The 24892-nt window shown below is 46.7% G+C and overlaps 1 protein-coding gene across 1 annotated transcript in view; it reads right to left on the bottom strand.

Moving 5' to 3' along the window:
- The window catches only part of ZCCHC2 (zinc finger CCHC-type containing 2), a 78937-nt gene extending 65770 nt beyond the window's left edge, over nt 1–13167 (bottom strand). The window contains 1 exon segment of the mRNA XM_068236761.1: nt 12444–13167. Within this exon segment, the coding sequence (XP_068092862.1) occupies nt 12444–13040 (597 nt within the window). The 5' untranslated portion in view covers nt 13041–13167.
- Between the last annotated feature and the right edge of the window lie 11725 nt (nt 13168–24892).

Genomic DNA, 24892 nt, shown 5'->3' with positions numbered 1-24892 from the left:
AGCACCCAAATGAATTTTACCGCCTCTTCTACCCACTAATACAGCTTTGTTTTGGTGGTCTCTGATTGCTGCTGAGATTTAAAAAAAAATAAAAATATTCCCCCCCTCCCCCAAATTAGCCCTAGATTATGTTACATACACTACACATACATAGGCATATGCCTATGTTAGGGATCAGGTTGTGAGCCGCTAGGAGGGACTGTTAAGTGACAAGGCACTCCTCTGCACAGCACTGCACTAGATCAAAACACTGTACACACGCTTTTTATCATTTAAAATGTTAGCAGCCTGCCATCTCTGATAATGGGCTGGCAGGCTGATCGCAGCGGCCCACGTGTTTACTGCAGGGAACACGCGCTCGTTCCCTGCAAATCTCGCTCCACACATGGACGACGCCAATTGGCGTGACGGAAGAACTAGGAAGCCACTCTGCGGTCCCCGATCGGTCGCAGAGATTACAAATGCCCCTTTTGTGACAATTATTTTCAAGTCCTTTTAGAAAAATCTTATTTATGTTACTATTCCATTAGTTTCACTGGGGAACATTCTTCACTTCCTTTCACAGAATGGAGAAAAAAGTAATAAAGCACAAAGCCCAAAATAAACAGCATGTTCCTGTGTATTATGTCAGAGTAGGATTCCCTATCCTCAGACACCTGGAATGCAGGAAAACTCTGGCAAAGCCTAGCCAGGCAAGTCAGCTGCAGATGTTACAGCAAATCTCCTTTACAGCCGCTCTGCTAGTCTAGAACAGCATTTACAAGGTTTTTTACACAACTGACAGACAAGTCACATCCCCAGGGGGTGAAAATAGCACAAACAGCATGCGAAAAAAACATAGGGAAAGAACTACCTAAAGCTATGTACACCCTTCACATCATTGTCACCCAAAACACTCACTAGACACAGTTCTTAAAGAAAACCTGAGCTGAAAATTAAAAGTCAAAATAAGCATACACAAGTTATACTTACCTTCCATGTAGTCTACTCCTCAGTGTCTTTCTCCTATCCCGCGTCCTGTTTGTTCACTGTGATCAAGGGAATTTTCCGTCCTCCATTTTGAAAATGGCCATTACCCATAACAGCTTTCTGGTCAGCACACAGTTAAACTGTAACATCACCCACTTGAGCCATAGGGAAACATGGATATTACCTGGTACATCAGTTTTCCTCTCAGCTATAACTGACAGCAACTGGCATTTTACTGACAGCAACTGATATATTTCAGATCTGACAAAATATTGTCAGAACTGGAAGGGATTATTGTCAGAAGAAAATGGTGAGCTTCTGAGAGGAACTGATGGCAAGGTAACTATGTAATGTTCATTTAAAGTTACCTCGTGTGTTTATTTTAAATATTTTTACTCAGTACAGGTTCTCTTTAAGGAAGTTTAATAACACTGTATAGAGCAGTAATGGCTAACCTTTCAGAGGCCGAGTGCCCAAACTGCGACCCAATATCGACTTGTTTATCACTGAGTGCAAATGGGGGGGGGGGGGCATAAGAAAGCAGTGTTTCCGCCATGATGTGGTGAAACGTGTGCAGAAACTGTGTGATGCTATTAGTATACCCGCCGTAACCCCAAAGCAGCAAATATAGCCAACTATGACCATTTAATAATAAATGCAGCAACAGTTACCCCAGACACCACAAAATAAACGCAATGTATGCAACATTTTAGCACAAAATAACGCAGTGGGCCACATTTCAGCAGAAAATAACACAGTGGGCCACATTTCAGCAGAAAATAAACACAGTGGGCCACATTTCACCTGCAAAAAAAAAACAAAAACAAAAAGAAAAAAAAAAAAAAAAAAAAAGAATGTACTCACGTGGCAGAAGTCTCCTTTCCCAGCCGGCCTCTGGCACGCAACTCCCCGGACGATCCTCCTGCATATCTCCCGCGCTTGCACTGAATGCAATAGCAGGGCTACGGGAAGATGACGCCTGAAGCCCTGTACTGGAGACACAAATAGTCTCCAGTACAGGGTTTCGGACGCCATCTTCCTGTAGTCCTGCTCTGCCTCCGGGGAGACTCCGGGCTGGAGCGGGGCTGCGAGCTATGAACTGGCGTGGCGTCTAGTAGACGCTGCGGCCAGTTCATGCAGTTCATAGCGCAGCAGCGTTGGCGTGCCAGCAGAGTCGGCTACGCGTGCAAATTCTGGAACGCGTGCCATAGGTTCGCCAAAACTGGTATAGAGAGACACTCCTCAGCTCCCGTGCCCAGTTCTGTTCTATTTTGGGGCAGAGCGGGCTGAGAAGAGAAATGGTGGGCAGGGAGAGTAAGGTTTGATCCGCCTTTCTCAACGCTACAGAAAATATACCGGATCGGGGTGTTTTCTGCTAAAGTGGGAGCAGAACCCAATAGAATAACAGCATCAGACATCAGTGAATCCAGCAGGAAAGATCTTCAGTCACCTTGTCAGCTATGTTGGAGGACACCTCAAGTCACATTAGATTCCCCCCTACACTTTCTCAAGACTATGGCCCAGTGCACACCAAAAACCTCTAGCAGATCCACTAAACACTAGAGGTTTTTGAAGCAGGTTTTCAAAGTGATTCTAGGCATGTTAGGGCCTATTCACACTTGAAGCTCAAACGCTAGCGCTTTTCAAAGTGCTAGGGCAATAAAATTCTATGGTCCCGTTCTCATTTGGGCAATATGCGCTAATCGCCGCAAATCGCCCAAAAATGCTAAACGCAAACGCGTACCCTGCACCATTTTCTGGCGATCGTGTTTGTGCTATAGAAGCGCAAAACACGATCGATTAAAAAAAATAAATAAATAAATCGCTAAGTGTGAATAGTGATTTTTTTGGGGGCGTTAAAATCGCCAAAAAACGACAGAGCAAAACGCTAGCGTTTTGCGATCGGCAAGTGTGAATGGGCCCTTAGAGAGGTTTTCTAAACATGCCTAGCGTTTTTTTGAGCGTTTTTGTGTAGCAGATGTCATTTTGTTACAGTAAAGCTGTTACTGAACAGCTTCTGTAACAAAAACTCCTGAAAAAACGCTCTGATCTAGCGTTTTTCAGAGCGGTTTTCCACTTTTCTATACTTTAACATTGAGGCAGAAACGCCTCTGAAATCTAAAAAATGCTGCAATCCCCGAGGTTGCGTTTGTGGAAAAAAGAACCCACTCTGGTGTGCACAAGCCCATTGAAATACATTAGCCAAGCATTTTTCTATCCCCAAGCGTTTTTAAAAACGCTACAGAACCGCTCTGGTGTGCACCAGCTCTCTCACTAACAATTATCTTGTGCTAGGAAAATCTAGTGTGTGTACACAGCATAACCATTTTGAATTTAAAGTGCAATCTTACCGGGGCCACAGACCTCCCCTGCCATCAGCGCAGCAGCCACGCATGCACAGTAAGAAAAAGCTGCTCCTGCACGAGTGGCTCTGTGCTACTGCACATGCTCGGCCGTAGTGATGGCAGAGGAAATGCACGGCTCCACATGGGAACACAATGGACGCTGAGGGAATCCTCAATAGGATCCTGAGGCTTCCCTCTTGAGGTAATTATCTGATTTTTATTTTTGAACCTGAGCTTTAGTATTGCATTGCTAGTCTACAGGCCAACCACACGTTATGTTGATGAGGAACGAATGGCTTCAAGCATCAGGGGTAAAAAGGAGTACAATGCACTCGGCTGAGATGAATAAACAATTTGGATCTCTTTGTGACACATCAGGGCCATTCTAAACATACTAGTTTTAAAGCAGACATGGCCCAGACTGGCCATCTTGCGGAGTTCCAACAGTACATGTTTTGCAGGTAACCACACAATCACAGGTGAGGTAATTAGTGTCTCAGTAGAGCTGATTAACTACCTCTGTGGATTTATACAAAACATGCATGGTTGGTGGTCCTCGAAGACAGGGTTGGGAAACACTGCTCTAGCGCATGTGTCACAATCTGGCCTGCAGTCCCATCAAAAATTTGGTCTGCAAATGGTTTCCGCACTTATATTTGGCCAGTGAGCACCTGAGCGTAAAGCTTATATGGCTAAACACTGAAACCTTGAAGCCACATGGTGAGGGGAGAGGGGCCACCAGGCACCAGGGAACTGTATAGGGGAGAAAGGATGGCCACTAGACAATGTGGAACTGTCTGAGGGAGGGAAGGGGGGCCACTAGACACCAGAATTACTTTATTTCGCCAAGTACAGCAAGAGCTGTAATCGGAATTGTTTGTGGTACACATGGCATAGGCATAATTAGTATAATACAGACAGACGCACAACACGTACACTTGAAATGCAGTAGTCAGTTCGTATCAGCCATTTCACTGCTATTTAAAAAACACAGGTAAATAATAATAATAATGATAAAAATGATAAATAATAAAGATGCAGGTAGTGGCCTCAAGTCAATTTTGATGAGCCCAGACAGGCAGCGGCAGGAACTGGCTGACCAACCCAGCTAGAGTACGCTGGTCTGCGAGCCAGATAGGGGGAGGTTGGAGTTCAGAAGCCGAACAGCTTGGGGGAAGAAGGTGTTCTTCCGCCTGGTGGTTTTGGAAGGTATAGCCCTATAACGACGGCCCAACGGGAGGAGCTTAAAGAGGAACTGTAACGTGAAAACGTCCCCTGGGGGGTACTTACCTCGGGTGGGGGAAGCCTCAGGATCCTAATGAGGCTTCCCACGCCGTCCTCCGTCCCTCGGGGGTCTCGCTGTAGCCCTCCGTACAGCGGTGACGTCATTATTTACCTTCCCGGCTCCAGCGCAGGCGCTCTGACGGCTGTCGGCTCCGAAGTAGGGAGTCTCTTTAAAGTAGTGGCTGCCAGGGTGAGCGGGGTCACGTGAGATCATGGTGGCCCTCTTCATCATCCTATTTGAGTGGAGGAGATGATCCTCTCCGCGTCCGTTATGACTCTCTGCAGTTTGTGTTTGTCGCTGGCCGTTGCACCAGCATACCAGACAATGACTGAGGAGCAGAGGCTGGATTCTATGGTGGAAGTATAGAAACTGGTCAGCAGCTCCCTGGGCATGCCAAATCTCTTCAGTTGGCACAGGAAGAACAGCCTCTGCTGAGATTTCTTCTGGATTTTGGTGGTATTCTGCTCCCACTTCAGATTGTTTGTTAGCGTCGTGCCGAGGAACCGCACAGATGTCACCCTAGAAACTTCGGTTCCCCCAATGAGGACAGGTGGGAGGGTTTCTCCTGAAATCAGCGACTAGCTCGACAGTCTTTGCTGCGTTGAGGACTAGGTTGTTGTCCTTGCACCAGTTACATATTCTCTCTACTTCGCTGCGGTACTCCGACTTCCCGTTACTAACAATAAGGAGCTGTATGGGGGGGGGGGGGGCACAAGAAGAAACCAGGTAACTATAGGGGAGGGGTAACCACTGGACATTGAGGTTAGCCCACGGCTTGGTCCCAGTTTTCAATTTCAGCACACTGTATTTTTTAGTTTGACACCCCTGCGTCTAGTGTGTGTTGGAGGCACTATTTGCACCTTATGTAATACAGCAATTTTGACATTTCTCCTATGCTTTTAATTTAGCAATAATACACAAGACACTCGGACATTATTTTCCCACAATTATTTTGATTTATAAGAAATAACTTAGAGTGCATCCCTGCTACCTATGCTAAAATCAGAAACTATGCTCAGTGAGTATACAGGATCTTCTCAAAAAATTAGCATATTGTGATAAAGTTCATTCTTTTCTGTAATGTACTGATAAACATTAGACTTTCATATATTTTAGATTCATTACACACAACTGAAGTAGTTCACGCCTTTTATGGTTTTTCTTATTGATGATTTTGGCATACAGCTCATGAAAACCCAAATTTCCGATCTCAAAAAATTAGCACATTTTATCTGACCAATAAAAGAAAAGCGTTTTTAAAACAAAAAAAAGTCAACCTTTAAAGAGAGTCTGAAGCGAGAATAGATCTCGCTTCAGACCTCATAGCTAGCAGGGGCACGTGTACCCCTGCTAAAATGCCGCTATCCCGCGGCTTAACGGGGGTCCCTGTCCCCCCAAATCCCCTCCGTAATGCGGGGGAGTGCTTCCTGGTTGGGGCAGGGCTAACCGCCGCAGCCCTGCCCCACGCGCGTCTGTCAGACGCGTATCTCCGCCTCTCTCAGTCTTCCTTCACTGAGAGGGGCGGGGGAGAGGCGGCGATTCGCGTCTGAGGCAGCCGTTAGCCCTGCCTCTAGGAAGGGCTAATCTACGACCAACTTGCGACCAAGATTTGTGGGGGGTGGGTTGGGGGGTCAGGGACCCTCGTACAGCCGCGGGATAGCGGCGTTTTAGCAGGGGCATACATGCCCCTGCTATGTATGAGAGCTGAAGCGAGATTTAGGCTCGCTTCAGTGTCTCTTTAAATAATTATGTTCAGTTATGCACTCAATACTTGGTCAGGAATCCTTTTGCAGAAATAACTGTTTCAATGCGGCGTGGCATGGAGGCAATCAGCCTGTGGCACTGCTCAGGTGTTATGGAGGCCCAGGAACCTTCGATAGCGGCCTTAAAGAGAGTCTGAAGCGAGAATAAATCTCGCTTCAGACCTCATAGTTAGCAGGGGCATGTGTGCCCCTGCTAAAACGCCGCTATCCCGTGGCTTAACGGGGGTCCCTGATCTCCCAAATCCCCTCGGTGCAGCGGGGGAGCGCTTCCTGGTTGGGGCAGGGCTAACCGCCGCAGGTCTGTCAGACGCGTATCTCCACCTCTCCCCCGCCCCTCAGTCTTCCTTCACTGAGAGGGGCGGGGGAGAGGCAGCGATGCACGTCTGATAGACGCGACTGGAGGCAGGGCTGCAGCCGTTAGCCCTGCCTCCAGGAAGAAGAAATTTCACGACCAACTTGCGGCCAACTATTGTGGGGGTGGGTTTGGGGGTGAAGGGACCACCGTTAAGCCGCAGGATAGCAGCGTTTTAGCAGGGGCACACATGCCCCTGCTAAGTATGAGCTCTGAAACGAGATTTATTCTCGCTTCAGAGTCTCTTTAAGCTCATCCAGAGTGTTGGGTCTTGCGTCTCAACTTTCTCTTCACACTATCCCACAGATTCTCTATGGGGTTCAGGTCAGGAGAGTTGGCAGGTCAATTGAGCACAGTAATACCATGGTCAGTAAACCATTTACCAGTGGTTTTGGCACTGTAAGCAGGTGTCAGGTCATGCTGAAAAATGAAATCTTCATCTCCATAAAGCTTTTCAGCAGATGGAAGAATGAAGTGCTCCAAAATCTCCTGATAGCTAGCTGCATTGACCCTGCCCTTGATAAAACACAGTGGACCAACTCCAGCAGCTGACATGGCACCCCAGACCATCACTGACTGTGGGTACTTGACACTGGACTTCAGGCATTTTGGCATCTCCCTCTCCCCAGTCTTCCTCCAGACTCTGGCACCTTGATTTCCGAATGACATGTAAAAGTTACTTTCATCCGAAAAAAGTACGTTGAACCACTGAGCAACAGTCCAGTGCTGCTTCTCTGTAGCCCAGGTCAGGTGCTTCTGCCGCTGTTTCTGGTTCAAAAGTGGGTTCATGCTTCCATCTGCTGAAAAGTTTTATGGAGATGAAGATTTCACTTTTCAGCTCGACCTGGCACCTGCTCACAGTGCCAAAACCACTGGTAAATGGTTTACTGACCATGGTATTACTGTGCTCAATTGGCCTGCCAACTCTCCTGACCTGAACCCCAGAGAATCTGTGGGATATTGTGAAGAGAAAGTGGAGAGACGCAAGACCCAACACTCTGGATGAGCTTAAAGAGAACCAGAGACGAAGCATCCTCATGTATTTTATTACATTTATCAGTGGGAACATGACAGTAAACACCTACCCTGCTTTTAGTTTTATTCTTCTCAGTCTAATCTATCTGTTATCAACTGTGATAAGAATCCACCGACTATTCAGTCGAGGTTTGACCTGGAATCATTATAGCTCAGTCACTCTTCTGTGAAGTCTTTTCAAGCCCAAGCCTTCCCCCTCCTGGCTCAAATTTCATGCTTTACATACTGAGAGCTGTGAGGATATGGGAGGGGCTGATGCTGCAGGAAAAATCTCTGTCTAACAGACAAGTGTGGCTGTGTGATCTGTGTGCTCTGTGTGTGCAGCCTGTCATTATTATCTACTGTATGCAGTTTCATTACTATGAGAGACACTTCCTACAGGCAGCCACAAAGCATACCAGAATAATAAAGTTGAAAACACACAGATGAAAGCCTACAGCAGCCCTTCTTGTCTATAGTCTCATATAGCCTATACAGCACATCCAGAACACCTCATAACCTGGAACAGAAGGAATATGAACCGGCGGCCATATTGGATATTTCCTGGAGGAATAATGGATAAAAAGCACTCAAAAAGGCACACCAGAGTGGCGAAATTATCGGGTAGAGCATTGGCACACCAGAGTGGCGAAATTATCGGGTAGAACATTTATTCTTTACAAGCTATCAACTGATATGTTTATTTTGTGTGAATCGTTCATCTCTGGTTCCCTTTAAGGCTGCCATCGAAGCATCCTGGGCCTCCATAACACCTGAGCAGTGCCACAGGCTGATTGCCTCCATGCCACGCCGCATTGAAGCAGTCATTTCTGCAAAAGGATTCCCGACCAAGTATTGAGTGCATAACTGAACATAATTATTTAAAGGTTGACTTTTTTGTTTTAAAAACACTTTTCTTTTATTGGTCAGATGAAATATGCTAATTTTTTGAGATAGGAAATTTGGGCTTTCATGAGCTGTATGCCAAAATCCTCAAGAAGAAAAACAATAAAAGGCTTGAACTACTTCAGTTGTGTGTAATGAATCTAAAATATATGAAAGTCTAATGTTTATCAGTACGTTACAGAAAATAATGAACTTTATCACAATATGCTAATTTTTTTAGAAGATCCTGTACATTAATCTGCCAATCAGGTAGCTAATGGCTTTTCATTCCCTTTATAAAACAAGACTTAAAAGGGAAGGTTCAGGGAGGGTGGTTAAAAAATAAAAATCAATTTCCACTTACCTGGGGCTTCCTCCAGCCCGTGGCAGGCAGGAGGTGCCCTCGCCGCCGCTCCGCAGGCTCACGGTGGTCTCCGGTGGCCGACCCGACCTGGCCAGGCCGGCTGCCAGGTCGGGCTCTTCTGCGCTCCAAAGCCCGGCACTTCTGCGTCCCACGCCGGCGCGCTGACGTCATCGGACGTCCTCCGGGCTGTACTGTGCAGGCGCAGTAGTTCTGCGCCTGCGCAGTACAGCCCGGCGGACGTCCGATGACGTCAGCGCGCCAGCGTGGGACGCAGAAGTGCCGGGCCTTGGAGCGCAAAAGAGCCCGACCTGGCAGCCGGCCTGGCCAGGTCGGCCACCGGGAGCCTGCGGAGCGGCGGCGAGGGCACCTCCTGCCTGCCACGGGCTGGAGGAAGTCCCAGGTAAGTGGAAATTGATTTTTATTTTTTAGCCACCCTCCCTGAACCTTCCCTTTAAAGGACTTCCGAGGCCAAATAGGTAATCTAGTAGTTGTGCACAGGCGCAGTATGCACCAGATGACGTGGACATGCAGGCACTTGCAGAACAGCCGACCCCACCAGCGGGTCGCTATCATTGCACGCAGCCAGCGGGGACACTGGAGAGGATTGGGGCTGTGGAGAGGGACTGAGACGGCTGCAACGGGCTAGATGAAGCCCCAGGTGAGTAAAAAAATAGATTACCTATTTGGGCTCGGAAGTCTTTAAAAAAAAAAAAAATGCTTTAACTTCTAGGAGTTAAAGCATTAAAACTCAAACGAGTGCGAGTCTTTGGACCCTTTTACACAAAGCACTTTGATTCGATTTTCTACGCGCATACATTTTTCTAATCGCAAGGTCAACATGATACAGTAATAGGAGTGCCATGTACAGAGTGGTGCAATCCATTTTTGGCCTAGTAGTGCATTCTGCAGATAGCTTGTGTTTTGATTGGGTTAAATGAATGGAAGGCCATGCAAATCCCATGGCAAATGCAGTGCTACTTTTTATTTCCACGCCGGCAGACACAATCACACCCACCAATCACACATGAACATTGCAGCGAAAAACGCACTCAACAAAATGTGAAAATCACGATGGCAGCACACCACTATAGCAATTTTCAGTGTGGAAGGGCTCTCTTCCACTAAAGCTAGCAGGTGTAGAAAATGTGACATTTGCAAAACAGAATTGGTGCCAGTCTAGTTTAGGATACCCAGTGGGAAACTTTATAGGGAACAGTCCTCGAAAAGTGGGAATAGTTTACTACAGCCTATATGAAATATTAAGGTTCGAGAGGGTGCTGTCCACCCAGTCACGTTAGCTGAATTTCCCTATGAGGTTTCCTAAACTAGACTAGTGCCACAGTATTAATGCAACCCAAATCAACTGCATTTTATTGGTCAAGTCTAATGCTACGTACACACATGCGACAACGATCGTTCGTTGAGAACGACGAACGAACTTTTAATTGATGAAAGAACGACCTAAGTAAAGTTAGTTTTAAAAGGTGTGTAATGATCTGATCGTTAGAACTAACGTTACATCACGTAAAGCAACTATTGCGCCTGCGCATAAAAATGAGAAGTTTCACGGAGAAATTGTGAAATGCGCATGTCAAGCCTAGTACGAACGACCGTTTCCAATGATGTACTACTTTTGCAAACGATCGTCGTTGGTTAAAATCCGCCGAGACAGAACTTTCTTTTGTAGCGATTTGGCTCGTTCATCGTTTGCCTTAATAGTCGGTGGTTCGTTTTTTGTAACGATCGTCGTTGGTAAAGATCGGGGAACGATCGTTACAAACGACTATAGTCGCATGTGTTTACGCACCTTAAAAGACACTGACAGATGGCAATCTTAATTGTCTCAGTCTGATTAGTCCTGTAAGCTTGTAGGGAAGTTTCAGCTGATAGCAAAGCAAGATAACCTGCCTTGTAGAGAAGTAATCTTCATATCAACTTGGCAGTTTCTCTTAAGGGGCCCATACACTGGTCGATTTCAGTCATCGATTGATAGATTTGGTAGAATCTATTTCTGATGGATTCTATAGAATCAATTGATCAATTTGTGGCCGATTTTGATCAATTTTGATGGATTTGATCTATCTGACAGGATGGAAAATCTAGGTTAATCTGCTGCTGATAGCAGATCCATGGTCCATAGAGTTGCATTAGATCTAATGCTGGGAATACACAGCTTGATTCTGAGTCATTTAGATGGCTCGATAGATAATTTCCGACACGTCCGATCGTTTCGCCGCTCAATTCTGCATTGCGGACAATGGAAAAAGATAAGAAAAACAAGCAGAAAAGAGAATCGCCTGCAGAATTGATCGAGCAGAAGAATCGAGCGGCAAAATGGAGCCGGGTATGCCCAGCATAATGGTCCAATAATGCTTTTAGATAGATTTCTATTAGATCTATCCAATAAAACTCCAAAATCTATTGGAAATCTGTTACTAGTGTGTGGCACACATCAGATAGATTCCTGTCAGATTCAACTTGACAGGCATGTGACAGAAATCTGATGGTCGAATCTGCTGCAAATCTGTAAGTGTATGGCCACCTTTACTTTACAACAAGCTGAGCCACACTTTTCAAGGCTAACCACACTTTTTCTGATAAATTTTCAGATCACTTTTTTAATGCAAATCGATCAGAAAAATGTCAGAAAATCAGATTGGACCTGTCGGAAATGATCTATTCGTCCCATCTATCGGATGGGAAATTGCATGGTGTGTACCAGGCTTTAGGCTATCTTCACATTATAAATTGTCCACGCTATCGCAAGCACTGAGAAATTTGAGAGTTTTGTCAGCGCTTTTCCCTGCACCTTCCATTGAGCCAAAGCGTTTAGAAAATGGTACAGGCAACGCTTTTGAAAGCGGATCACAATCGAACCGCTCATTTGAACACTCTCATAGGGAATCACTGCACAAGCGCTTTTAGGGCGATTCCTAAAATCGCCACAAACTTATTGATTGATGCCAAATAGTTGATCAGTGGTTTTAAATCTGATTATCCTCATACAAAGTTTGTCCCGCCCCAGGTGAACATTACGTCAAATGGAAACTACTCAAAAGGTGGTCATCGGTGTCACCTGTACAGTTTTATGCATTGTCACTCGACATCTCTACTGTCAAAGCCAGGATCTGCTAATCAATTAACAGCTGGTTAATTAACGTGCAGCTAAAGGCTTTTATCGGGTTAAATGTACTTCTCTCCTAGAATCAGTGGAGACCTTCGGGTTATGGGAATTTGTACAGCAGAAATACCTATCACAGCTATTAGCACGTGTGCGAAGCAGAGCTCAGCGGGAGAGGCTGCAAGTATGGCAGTGCAAAGGTTAACCGGCGCTCCTTCTGCAGAGCCTGCCGGTTACATGACCCGGGCTGCTGGCTCATAAGTGGGCGTGCTCGGTGTGAATATCGGATGATGATGGATTGCTATGGGTGCCAGGGCCACATTCTCCCCCCTACACCCCGATTACCTCAGAGCGGCCATTCGTGCATACGGCCCCCCGCAGCTGCTGCAGACGCTCCCGCAGGGTGACCCTCTGATGGAAGGAGAAGGCCGGGTGCAGAGATGCCATAGTGAAGAGTAGCAGCAGCTCCTCATCCTCCCGGCCCCCCGGCAGTCGCTCTATCCCCATGGCTGGCAGCAACAGGAGGCGATAGAGGCGGGCGGCCACCTCCCGGTTCTCCGAGCTGAGCAGCGCCAGGTAGATGATCAGCTTGGAGCGGCTGCTCCGGTCGCTGAGGTCCCCCAGGAAGTGCTGGAGCCCCGGCTCTCCGGCCAGCCCGTTCGCTCTGGTCTCGCAGTCCCGCAGATAGTGGCAGTCCTTGCGGGCCAGCTCCTCCAGACATGAGCCGAGGAAGCGCAGCTCCAGCGGGTTACACAAGTCCAGCAAGCCGCACGCAAACTCCAGTCTCTGCGCTGGGCCCAGCGACTGTGCGAACCACTCATAGACCGCTTCGCGCTGCACAGGGGCCGGGCGAGAGCTGCACATCCCGGCTGCCCGCTCCTCGTCATCAGAGATCCTGTGCTTACTCCTCTGGGGTAGCTTCATCTTCAGCATTATCGGCATCCGAAGCGTCAGGCCCGCACAGCAGCTGCCATGGCCCGGCAATATTCCAGCAGCGGGCGCTGGGCGTGTGATGGGAGGATCTAGAACCGACTTCCAGAACGCTCCGCTCGTTCTCTTTCCCCGGGTTCCACAGCTCAAGCTGTGACGTAGCAGCTCAGGAGCGTCAGGGCCAGTCAGCTCGGGAAGCCCTGCTGTGTGATTGGCTATTGGTGGGATCCCCGCCACCCCTCCCTGAGCAGAACGACGTCTTTCCGTACTCCAGCCTGGTGGCGACATTTAAAGCGTATTCTACAGAGCGACGAGCAAGACTACAGACAGACTAAATACCGATTTTATAGAGTATTCAGAATATAGAGTGACTTTATGCCTGGGGCAGGAAAAAATTGGAGCGTGTGCGTTCAGTCATCAATGGGTTTAACTTGTTGAATGAAGTGTGCTAGGTTGCACTGGGCATCTGCTCCACATATAGAGCTTTTTGCATTGTAGGTGTCTTAGGCCCCGTTCACATCTAAAATTGCAAATTTGCGGGAGTGATTTTTCCCATGATTAGCGCGGAAAAATCACTGGACACGTAGCGGTTATGGTGCGATCGCGATTAGCGGTGCTATACATGCTAATCGCAATCACGAATCGCCGGCAAACCGCTGCATGTAACACGTTTGCGGTTATCGCTAACCGCAAATGCAGCAGTGAGAACACTGCCATGTGTTACATGCTGCAGCGAATTTTAAAAAACCGCTAACCGTTTGCCTTAAATGGGAATCGCGCAATTCCCGCTCAAGTGTGAATGGGCCCTTAAGGCCCATACACACGTTGGATTTTTGCGAACGACCCGTCGTTTGAACGCTACGTCGTTCGCACGTCAAATCCGGCGTGTGTACAGACTATCGTTCGGGGGTTATAAGACTGGTTTTAACCAGTCTTATCACCCGAACGATAGTCTGTACACACGCCGGATTTGACGTGCTAACGACGGATCGTTCACAAAAATCCAACGTGTTTATGGGCCTTTAGGCTACATACACACTTGAGATAAAAGTCTTTGGAAAAGGCAAGATCACAGACCAATTTTACCCCGTTCCATGTAGTATGAGAGCATACTCTACACAGTCTATTCTATTGAGCTGAACTCCCCATCAGATAAAAATGTTTGCAAGATGCTGCACACAAAGATGCTGTACACATTCAAAAGATCAGTATCTGCAAAGGATCTGTTCCTGCAAAAGATCAATTCTTGCAAAATGCATTCATAGTCTATGACAGCCTTTCTCAACCTTTTTACCTTGGAGGAACCCTGTAAATAACTTTTGAATCTCAAGGAACCCCTGAAAACAATTTTTTGGTCTCGAGGAACCCCTACATTTATTTTTCAGGAGGCATGGTCTTTAAGTAGGTTAGGCTGCTAATTTCACTATCTCCTATTACACTGCCACTCATTATACTGTCTCCTGACCCCCCAATTTAGGCCCGGTTCACATTAGCGGTGGCCGTCCGGAATCGCCGTGCCGGAGCCGGACCGCTTGCAGAACGGACGGAACGGACGCACGGCAATAGCAATTAAAGCCTATACGTCCGTTCACATGCGTCCGTTCTGCCGGACCGGATCCGGACCGGATCCGGACTCCGGCGTCCGTTCCAACATGCGCTATTTTTTGGTCCGGCTCCTCCGGCAGCCGTATCCGGAGCGGAGCCGGACTGCACCATCCGGCCAATACAAAGCAATGAGAGCCGGTAAGCGCACAACACACTGGCTACAAAAACCGGACGTTCTACCCCACTTCCTATGCATTTTGGATGGGGACCACATGGGCCCAGCGTTCAAAGAGTGGGGCAACAGCGATTTCATGCTGGAGCTCGTTTGGCAGCAACATGTCTGATGTCTGATAACGAGGAGGCGAACAACAGGAAGGAGAGAATTCCCAGGTTTACGAGTAAAAAATGCCTGGATCCATGGTCCCAACTGCAGTCTCTGTATCCACGGATGGTCTCCACACGTCCACCTGTCTCCAACAATGACCCCAGACCCTTCTGCTGACCTCCCAGACCCCAGGTATTTACAGGATGGTATCTCCTTAAGAAACCGGATCCGGACCGCAACCGTGTTCACACCGCACGGAAACCGGATGCAAATGGACCGGATCCGGATAGGAACCGTACGGATCAGGTCCGGTCCGGCTCCGGTGCGGTCCGGACATCCGGTGCGGTTTTGACAAAACCGCAAGTGTGAACGGGGCCTTAGTGCTTCTTGTTACAGTACCACCTATTATAGTGTGCTCTATTATACTTCCCCCACAATGGGGTAAAATGCCAAGGAACCCCTGTAGAGTCCTCAAGGAACCCTGGGGTTCCAGGGAACCCTGGTTGAGAAAGCCTGGTCTATGATATCTGCAGATCCTCATACACACCTTGTTTAACAAACATTCATCTGCAGATCAGATCCACCAGGATGGATCTTCAGATCTGCAGATGATTGTCAGATATGCAGATGAATGTCTGTTAAACAAGGTGTGTATGGGGATCTGCAGATATCATAGACTATGAATGCATTTTGCAAGAACAGATCTTTTTCAGGAACTGATCTTTTGCAGATACTGATCTGTTGCATGTGTGCAGCATCTTTGTGTGCAGAATCTTGCAAAGATTTTTATCTTATGGGGAGTTCAGCTCAATAGAATAGACTGTGTAGACTGGAGTATGGCTCTCATACTACATGGAATGGGGGTAAAATTGGTCTGTGATCTTGCCTTTTCCAAAGACTTTTATCTCAAGTGTGTATGTAGCCTAAGGGCCCTTTTCCACTTGCAATCGCTAGCGTTCACGCTGAACGCTAGCGATTGCTGAATCGCAATTACCGGCGATTCCCCGACGTTCGCCGCCGCGATTTTGCTATGCTATGCACTGCATAGCAAAATCGCGGCAAATATCACTCCGCCGCGCGTTCGCGTTCCTGACAAAAACGAATCGCGGTAGTGGAAATGACCTACCGCGATTCCTATGTTAAAAAGCAAACCGTAGCGATTGTAAAATCGCTAGCGGTTTGCGTTTTTGCGATTCAGCCAGCGCAAACGCGCTGGTGGAAAAGGGCCCTTACAGACATTCATCTGCATATCTGACAATCATCTGAAGATCCATCCTGGTGAATCTGATATGCAGATGAATGTCTGTTAAACAAGGTGTGTATGAGATCTGAAGATATCATAGACTATGAATGCATTTTGCAGGAACAGATCTTTTGCAGGAACAGATCTTTTGCAGATACTGATCTGTTGAATGTGTACAGCATCTTTGGGCTCTATTCATAAACCGTTACTGCAAGTTTTCCGCTCAAAACAGCGGACTTTCCTGACCATTTAGCAAAGTAAGCATTCATAAAAGCTGTTCCCGCATGACAATCTACAATCCCCCAGCAGAGCGAGAAATTTCCGCCTTCTGCAGTGTTTTTCTAGATTTATCTAGAAAAAAGTAACAAAATGGCCATTCATAAATATTAGAGGAAGCGGTATGTGGACGGGAAATACCGCTTCCTCAAAGCCTGCGGATTACATACAAGTGAATGGGACAGACCTCCCAGAGAGAGCAGTGCACAGAGGGACTCTGCCAGCGTAAGTGTTTCCGCATGCCTTCCGAAAGCTTACCGCCAGCCTTCAGCGGGAGATCTCCGCCCTTGCATCGCAGCTGCCAACATTTTTATGAATGACCACCCAGAAGTCTAAAATACCGCTGCGGTATTTTCCCTCCAGGAGTTTTTTCGCCACAATTTTTTTTATGAATAGAGCCCTTTGAGTGCAGCATTTTGCAAAGATTTTTATCTGATAGGGAGTTCAGCTCAATAGAATAGGCTGTGCAGGTATGGCTCTCATACTACATGAAAGGGGGTAAAATTGGTCTGTGATCTTGCCTTTTCCAAAGACTTTTATCTCAAGTGTGTATGTAGCATTAGTCTCAGTGGGAGGGTGGGGCTTCATACCAATATATAGCTATAGGAAGTGTTTCTGATGCTGAAACCAGGATATTCAATGTAAAAGTGGGTGAAAAGTGAATAAGATACTGCATTCTACTATATGTCATTACAGATCCTCTTTAATAAGTCTAGCTAACATTCAGTCCTGTGTATACAATGGTCCATATAGGCCAGTGTAAGGCTAATAAATATGAAATGCAGGACATCTTAAGACCCAGTTCTATTTACAACCGTCAAAGCAAAATTCAAAAAGTCAATTTCAGGATTTTTTTCCCCTTCCTTTTTCCCCTATTATGCCCATATCACCTTCAGCACAGTGGCATAGTGAATAGCGCTCTTACCTTGCAGTTCGGAGCTCCATGCTATCTACATGGACTTTGTATGTTCCCCCTGTTTCTGCATGGGTGTCCTCTGGGCACTCCAGTTTCCTTGCATATCCCAAAAATACAGGGAGTGCAGAATTATTAGGCAAATGAGTATTTTGACCACATCATCCTCTTTATGCATGTTGTCTTACTCCAAGCTGTATAGGCTCGAAAGCCTACTACCAATTAAGCATATTAGGTGATGTGCATCTCTGTAATGAGAAGGGGTGTGGTCTAATGACATCAACACCCTATATCAGGTGTGCATAATTATTAGGCAACTTCCTTTCCTTTGGCAAAATGGGTCAAAAGAAGGACTTGACAGGCTCAGAAAAGTCAAAAATAGTGAGATATCTTGCAGAGGGATGCAGCACTCTTAAAATTGCAAAGCTTCTGAAGCGTGATCATCGAACAATCAAGCGTTTCATTCAAAATAGTCAACAGGGTCACAAGAAGCGTGTGGAAAAACCAAGGCGCAAAATAACTGCCCATGAACTGAGAAAAGTCAAGCGTGCAGCTGCCAAGATGCCACTTGCCACCAGTTTGGCCATATTTCAAAGCTGCAACATCACTGGAGTGCCCAAAAGCACAAGGTGTGCAATACTCAGAGGCATGGCCAAGGTAAGAAAGGCTGAAAGACGACCACCACTGAACAAGACACACAAGCTGAAACGTCAAGACTGGGCCAAGAAATATCTCAAGACTGATTTTTCTAAGGTTTTATGGACTGATGAAATGAGAGTGAGTCTTGATGGGCCAGATGGATGGGCCCGTGGCTGGATTGGTAAAGGGCAGAGAGCTTCAGTCCGACTCAGACGCCAGCAAGGTGGAGGTGGAGTACTGGTTTGGGCTGGTATCCTCAAAGATGAGCTTGTGGGGCCTTTTCGGGTTGAGGATGGAGTCAAGCTTAACTCCCAGTCCTACTGCCAGTTTCTGGAAGACACCTTCTTCAAGCATTGGTACAGGAAGAAGTCTGCATCCTTTAAGAAAAAACATGATTTTCATGCAGGACAATGCTCCATCACACGCGTCCATGTACTCCACAGCGTGGCTGGCAAGAAAGGGTATAAAAGAAGGAAAACTAATGACATGGCCTCCTTGTTCACCTGATCTGAACCCCATTGAGAACCTGTGGTCCATCATAAAATGTGAGATTTACAAGGAGGGAAAACAGTACACCTCTCTGAACAGTGTCTGGGAGGCTGTGGTCGCTGCTGCACGCAATGTTGATGGTGAACAGATCAAAACACTGACAGAATCCATGGATGGCAGGCTTTTGAGTGTCCTTGCAAAGAAAGGTGGCTATATTGGTCACTGATTTGTTTTTGTTTTGTTTTTGAATGTCAGAAATGTATATTTGTGAATGTTGAGATGTTATATTGGTTTCTCTGGTAAAAATAAATAATTGAAATGGGTATATATTTGTTTTTTGTTAAGTTGCCTTATAATTATGCACAGTAATAGTCACCTGCACACACAGATATCCCCTAAAATAGCTAAAACTAAAAACAAACTAAAAACTACTCTCAAAAATATTCAGCTTTGATATTAATGAGTTTTTTTGGTTCATTGAGAACATGGTTGTTGTTCAATAATAAAATTATTCCTCAAAAATACAATTTGTCTAATAATTCTGCACTCCCTGTATACAGTTAACTGGCCTCCCCTTATATTGGCCCTATACATTAAACATATGATGATAGTGGGATTTAGATTGTAAGTCCCTTTGGAGGACAGTGACAAAACTATATACTGCGGATAAGCTTTACCACTTCACCCCACACACATACACTTTTGGCCTAAAAATTAGGCCAAAAGCTATGATCCGTCCATTAGCTGACACCACCCCTCCCGATGTGGCATAGTATCCCCCACCTTGTGGCAAAGCACTTGAAAAAGTGCTTTGTATAGCGATTTCCCAAGCTCTATTCTATAAGAAATACATTGTATTTATTCATTTCCGGGTGAAAGAGTTCACTTCCTGACTGATGTCAGGAAGTGAAAAAACGAATCACTCTGCAAAAGCGCTTAGAAAAACTCTTTTCTAAGCGCAGGTAAAAGAGGTTAAAAAACTCTTAAATCCATCAGCAATAGTGCTGGCTGGCGATTTATAATGTGAACAAGGCCTCAAACAACACAATGAGCTCTATTCACAATGGGCAGGTCGGTAAAATCAGGGCTGGTCCTAGTAACCATGGGGCCCCGGGGCAGAATAAATCCGGTACCCCCCCACATAGACACCCCCCCCCCAACCAAAAAAGCGGCATTCAGGGTCTTTTTTGGCAACAAATTTCCCTCCTGGGCTCCAGAGCTGGCTGCTGACCCTCCTTCCCGATTACCACCCAACTTAAAGGGACACTGTAGGGGGGGTCAGGGGAAAATGAGTTGAAGTTTCCCGGGGCTTCTAATGGTCCCCCACAGACATCCTGTGCCCGTGCAGCCACTCACCGATGCTCTGCATTGCCCGCTGATGGCACCAGGAGTGTATAGCACAAGCCCAGTATGGTCTGTGCCTGCGCAGTACACTCCTGGTGACATCAGGGTAAACAAGGACACGGCAACACAGGCGCAGTGGTTTTCAGACTTTAAAGTCTGAAATTCCAGAAGTGAACTGGAGGCGGGGCCGGAGCATCGGTGAGTGGCTGCACGGGCACAGGATGCCTGCGGGCGACCATTAGAAGCCCCGGGTAAGTTCAACTCATTTTCCCCTGACCCCCCCCCCCCCCTACAGTGTCCCTTTAACTGCAGAGTCTTTGGCACTGTAGTGTCTCACCTACCCTCCAGCACAGGTGAGACGCTGCTCTGCCAAATACTCTGCAGAGGCCCCAGGGAGCAACAGTTAAGATGGGATATAGATGCCTTGGGGGCCCCTACATGCTCTGGGGCAATTGCCTCTATGGTAGCGCCGGCCTTGGGTAAAATCATTTTGGTCGTTAAAATACCTTATTCTGTATTTTACACTTTTTTTTTCCAAATTCACTAACGTTTTCCCGCATGAGGCAAAAGTTATGTAATTTACCGAATAAACATGCCTCAATTCACTAAGCCCTGCTCGTTAAGATGGTAAGAGTCACTTAGCAGGTCAGCGGGCTGGCGGGGAGCTGTGCGTCTGGTCTGACTCTGAGGTTTTCTGTCCAATGCACCTTGTCATCCCTTTAGATGTGTTGCAGCCACCAGGGGGAGCTCTTCTGTATGCTAGAATACAGATTTAGACCTCCAAAGGGATGCAGAAAAGCCCTCAGAATTGTCAGCTTCCTCTGCTTTACAGTAAAAGACCCACCTGATACCCCTTCCCATTGAATCACAGTGAGAAGCAGGCTGTGTGTCTCTCTCTATCGGCTGCCTGGCTCTCTCCAAAGGCTGTCTGTCAAATCCACCACACAGAGACAGCATGGGGAGAGCCAGTTGTCGGCTGCTGTGAGCTGGAGAAAAATACCAAACACTTTTGCCCTGTAAATTAAATGCGGAAATCTTTGTGAATTGACATTTTCTGAGGTAATTACCGTACAAGTCGGTAATTTATCTCACTAGTCGGGAACTCTGATTTTCTGTGCGGTGATAGGTTTAGTGAATTGTAATTTGGGAAGGTGATTTGTAAAATCAGCTGTTTCCAGCATTACCAAATGCGGTAATGCTTTGTGAATAAAGCCCAATGTAACTTCACACTTCTGTGAAATCAAACTGCTCACCTAGGTAGTAACACTGATTGACAGTTTCACATGCTGTTGTGCAAATGGAATAGAAAACAGGAAGAAATTATAGGCAATTAGCAAGACATTCCCAATAAAGGAGTGGTTCTGCAGGTGGAGACCACTTCTCAGTTCCTATGCTTTCTGGGTGATGTTTTGGTCATTTTTGAATGCTGGCGGTGCTTTAACTGTAGTGGTAGCATGAGATGGAGTCTACAACCCTGCAGCAGGACCGCTACCTCAGCCTTTGTGCAAGGAGGAACAGGAGGAGCACTGCTAGAGCTCTGCAAAATCACCTCCACAAATGTGCATGTGTCTGCTCAAATGGTCAGATACAGACTCCATTAGGGTGGTATGAGGGCCCAACCTCCACAGGTTGGGGTTGTGCTTACAGCCCAACACCATGCAGCATGTTTGGCATTTGCCAGAGACTGCCCTGGCGCCCTGTGCTCTTCACGGATGAAAGCAGTTTCACACTGCGCACATGTGACAGAGTCCGGAGACGGCATGGAGAACGTTCTACTGCCTGCAACATCCTCCAGCATGACTGGTTTGGCAGTGGGTCAGTAATGGTGTGGAGTGGCATCTCTTTGGGGGCCACACAGCCCTCCATGTGCTCGCCAGAGGTAGTCTGACTGTCATTAGGTACCGAGATGAGATCCTCAGACCCCTTGTGAGACTGTGCGGTTGGCCCTGTGTCCCTCACAATGCTAGACCTCATGTGCATGGAGTGTGTCAGCAGTTCCTGCAGGACGAAGGCATTGATGCTATGGACTGGCCCGCCCATTCACCAGACCTGAATCCAATTGAGCACACAGAGGACAACATGGCCCATATGCAATTACAGTGGTTTACAAAAGTATTCAGCCCCCTAGAAGATTTCCACATTTTGTCATATTATTGCCACAAACATGAATCCATTTTTTGGGAATTCCACGTGAAAGACCAATACAAAGTGGTGTACACGTGAGAAGTGGAACGAAAATCAAGGCAGTAATATGACAAAATGTGGAAAACTTCAAGGGGGCCGAATACTTTTTTCGCCTGAGTTATCTCCTATCAGATAATTTTCATCTTCTCTTTAAACTAAATTTTCAGCAGTTTACAAGTGAAAAAGTACCCAAAAGTTGGTGAAAAGGTACTATAACATTTATTTTGAGTGTTTTTTTTTTACTTGCTGGTGGCTTGAAGAGAGACTGAAGCCTCGCAAAAATGCAGTTTTTACTACACAGTCCCTATTAGTATTAATGCCCTACCTGAAAGGCTGCATCCCCGCGGCTTAACACTCACTTAACCCCCCCGAAAATCGGAGATCGCTTCCACATAGAGACAGATCTTTGAGCAGTAGCTCTGCCTCTACTCCGTCAACATGCGCGGATCTTCACCTCTCCCCGTCCCTCTCAGTCTACTTTCACTGAGAGAGGCGGCGATCAGCGTAGATTGATTGGACTGGAGGCAGAGCTACAGCGCAAAGCTCTTCCTCCCCCGGGCAGCAAAATCTACGACCTGGAAAGTGTTTTTTTGCCCCGGGAGTTTGGGGGGGATTGAGTGTTAAGCTGCGGGGATGCAGCGTTTCAGGTAGGGCATTAATACTAAAAAGCACTGTGAAATAAAAACGGGGTTTTTGCAAGGCTTCAGAGTCTCTTTAACAGACATTTTATGACAATTTGTGAAAATATCACCTAGGAGAAAAATCAGGAGAAAAAGTAAATTGCATATGGGCCCATGTCTCGCTCCATTCACCAACACCACGTTGCATCACAGACTGTCCAGAAGTTAGTGGATGCTTTAGTCCAGGTCTGGGAGGTGATCCCTCAGGAGACCATCTGCAACTTCATCAGAAGCATGCTCAGGCACTGTTGGGAGGTCATACAGGCACGTGGAGACCACACAAACTACTGAGCCTCATTTTGTCATTACATTACATCAAAGTTGGATCAGCATGTAGTGTTTGTTTCCAACTTTAATTTTGAGTGTGACTCCAAATCCAGACCTCCATGGGTTGATAAATTTGATTTCCATTGATAATTTTTGTGTGATTCTGTTGTCGGCACATTCAAGTATGTATTTAATAAGAATATTTAATTCAGATCTACACACACACACACTCTCTGGGCTGGTGCACACCGAGCGGCTTTTTGGGCGTTTTCAGATCCGCTTGCGGCTGCGGATCTGCTTGGTCAATGTATCTCAATGGGGTGGTGCACACCAGAGCGGGAGGCATTTTGCAGAAACGAAAAATGCCTGGGTGTGGCATTTTTTGGATTGTGGATGCGTTTCTGCCTCAATGTTAAGTATAGGAAAAACGCAAACCGCTCTGAAAAACGGCACTTCAGAGCGGTTTGCCAGGCGTTTTTTGTTACAGTAGCTGTTCAGTAACAGCTTTACTGTAACAATACAGGAAATCTACTACACCAAATCCGCTAGACAAAACCGCAAAACGCTAGCTGAAACGCTACAGAAAAAGAAGAAAAAGCGTTTCAAAATCTGCTAGCATTTTGCGGATCTGCTAGCGGGTTTTGGTGTGCACCAGGCCTAACTCTCTCTCTCTCTTTCTCTCTCTCTTTCTCTCTCTCTCAAAGTAAATTGAACAACTCCACCTGAAAGTTTGTGGGTACCTTTTGCAATCTAATAAAAATGTAAGCTGTTTGTAAAGTTGGTTGTGTTGCTTTCATAGGAAGAAAGTGTACTATAGAATTCTTTGGAGTAGATTGATTCTTTTATAAAGTCCAATTCTTTAATAAACTCCACAACAATCATTTTCAATCAATACACAGACAAATTATAAGACGCCTGCGAAATATAAGAAAGCTCAGCATTCTCAGTAGCCTCATCATTCCCATTTACAAAAGTAGTGCAGCTGGTTGTCATGGGGGATGTTTCTATGGCCATACATGAGTCTCATACCTCTGGCAAATGTCCCCATTTATAGAAAGACTGGCCGCTCCTTTCTCCAAGTTCTGTCAACCCTCCCAGATTGTCTGCCTTTCTAGAGATTCTACTCTGCTTAATCCGGTCAGTGATCAAAAGTCCCAAATTCTTCTCTCTCCTCCAGGCAGCCCTGCTGATGTCTTAGGCCACACGGGACCATGAACTTACTGCGCACTTGTCAGGAAGTTCAGCTTGATTGTCAAGCACTACCATTCAACTGCATTTTAATTGCACCCTAAAGGTGCTCGAGGCCGTGCTGGCCTTGTGCACCTTTAGGGTGCAATTAAAATGCAGTTGAATGGTAGCGCTTGACATGCCCAGGAGCGTAACTAGAGGGGAGCATCCCCTGCATACATGGGGACCCAAAGCTGTGGGGGACCCCAACTGCTAACCTTCCCTTCCTCTGATACAGGGGACTATATCAGGTGTTTTTGTGGCTACATTTGTTATGGATGTGAAGACCATGATGGTGACCAATTGTTTTATGACCCGTGTGAGATGTGCCCCAAGGCCGTGAAGGGCACCAAGGAGAGGCGAGGGAAAGGGTGTGAATATTTGGGGGAGGGGGGCTATCAAAGTTTTGCTGGGGGCCCCATGAATTGTAGTTATGCCACTGGAAATGCCATGGTGTTACCCACTGGCAGAGAACTGTATAGTGGTAGCTAGAACAGATGTGCCCCCCCTCCCTCACCACCCTCCCACCCCAGTATGGTAGCTAGATCAGATGCGCTCCCTTCCCACCCCAGAATGGCAGCTAGATGTGCCCCCATCCCAGTATATTAGCTAGATCAGATGTGAACTCCTCCCTCACTCCCCCCCCCCCCACTTCAGTATGGTACCTAGATCAGATGTGACCCCCCTCCCTCCCTCACAATCCCCATCCCCGCTGGAGCTTTATGGAGCTCA

Source organism: Hyperolius riggenbachi, chromosome 5 (genome assembly GCF_040937935.1).
Source record: "Hyperolius riggenbachi isolate aHypRig1 chromosome 5, aHypRig1.pri, whole genome shotgun sequence".
Lineage (NCBI taxonomy): Eukaryota > Metazoa > Chordata > Amphibia > Anura > Hyperoliidae > Hyperolius > Hyperolius riggenbachi.
This window is presented reverse-complemented; position numbering and strand designations above follow the sequence as displayed.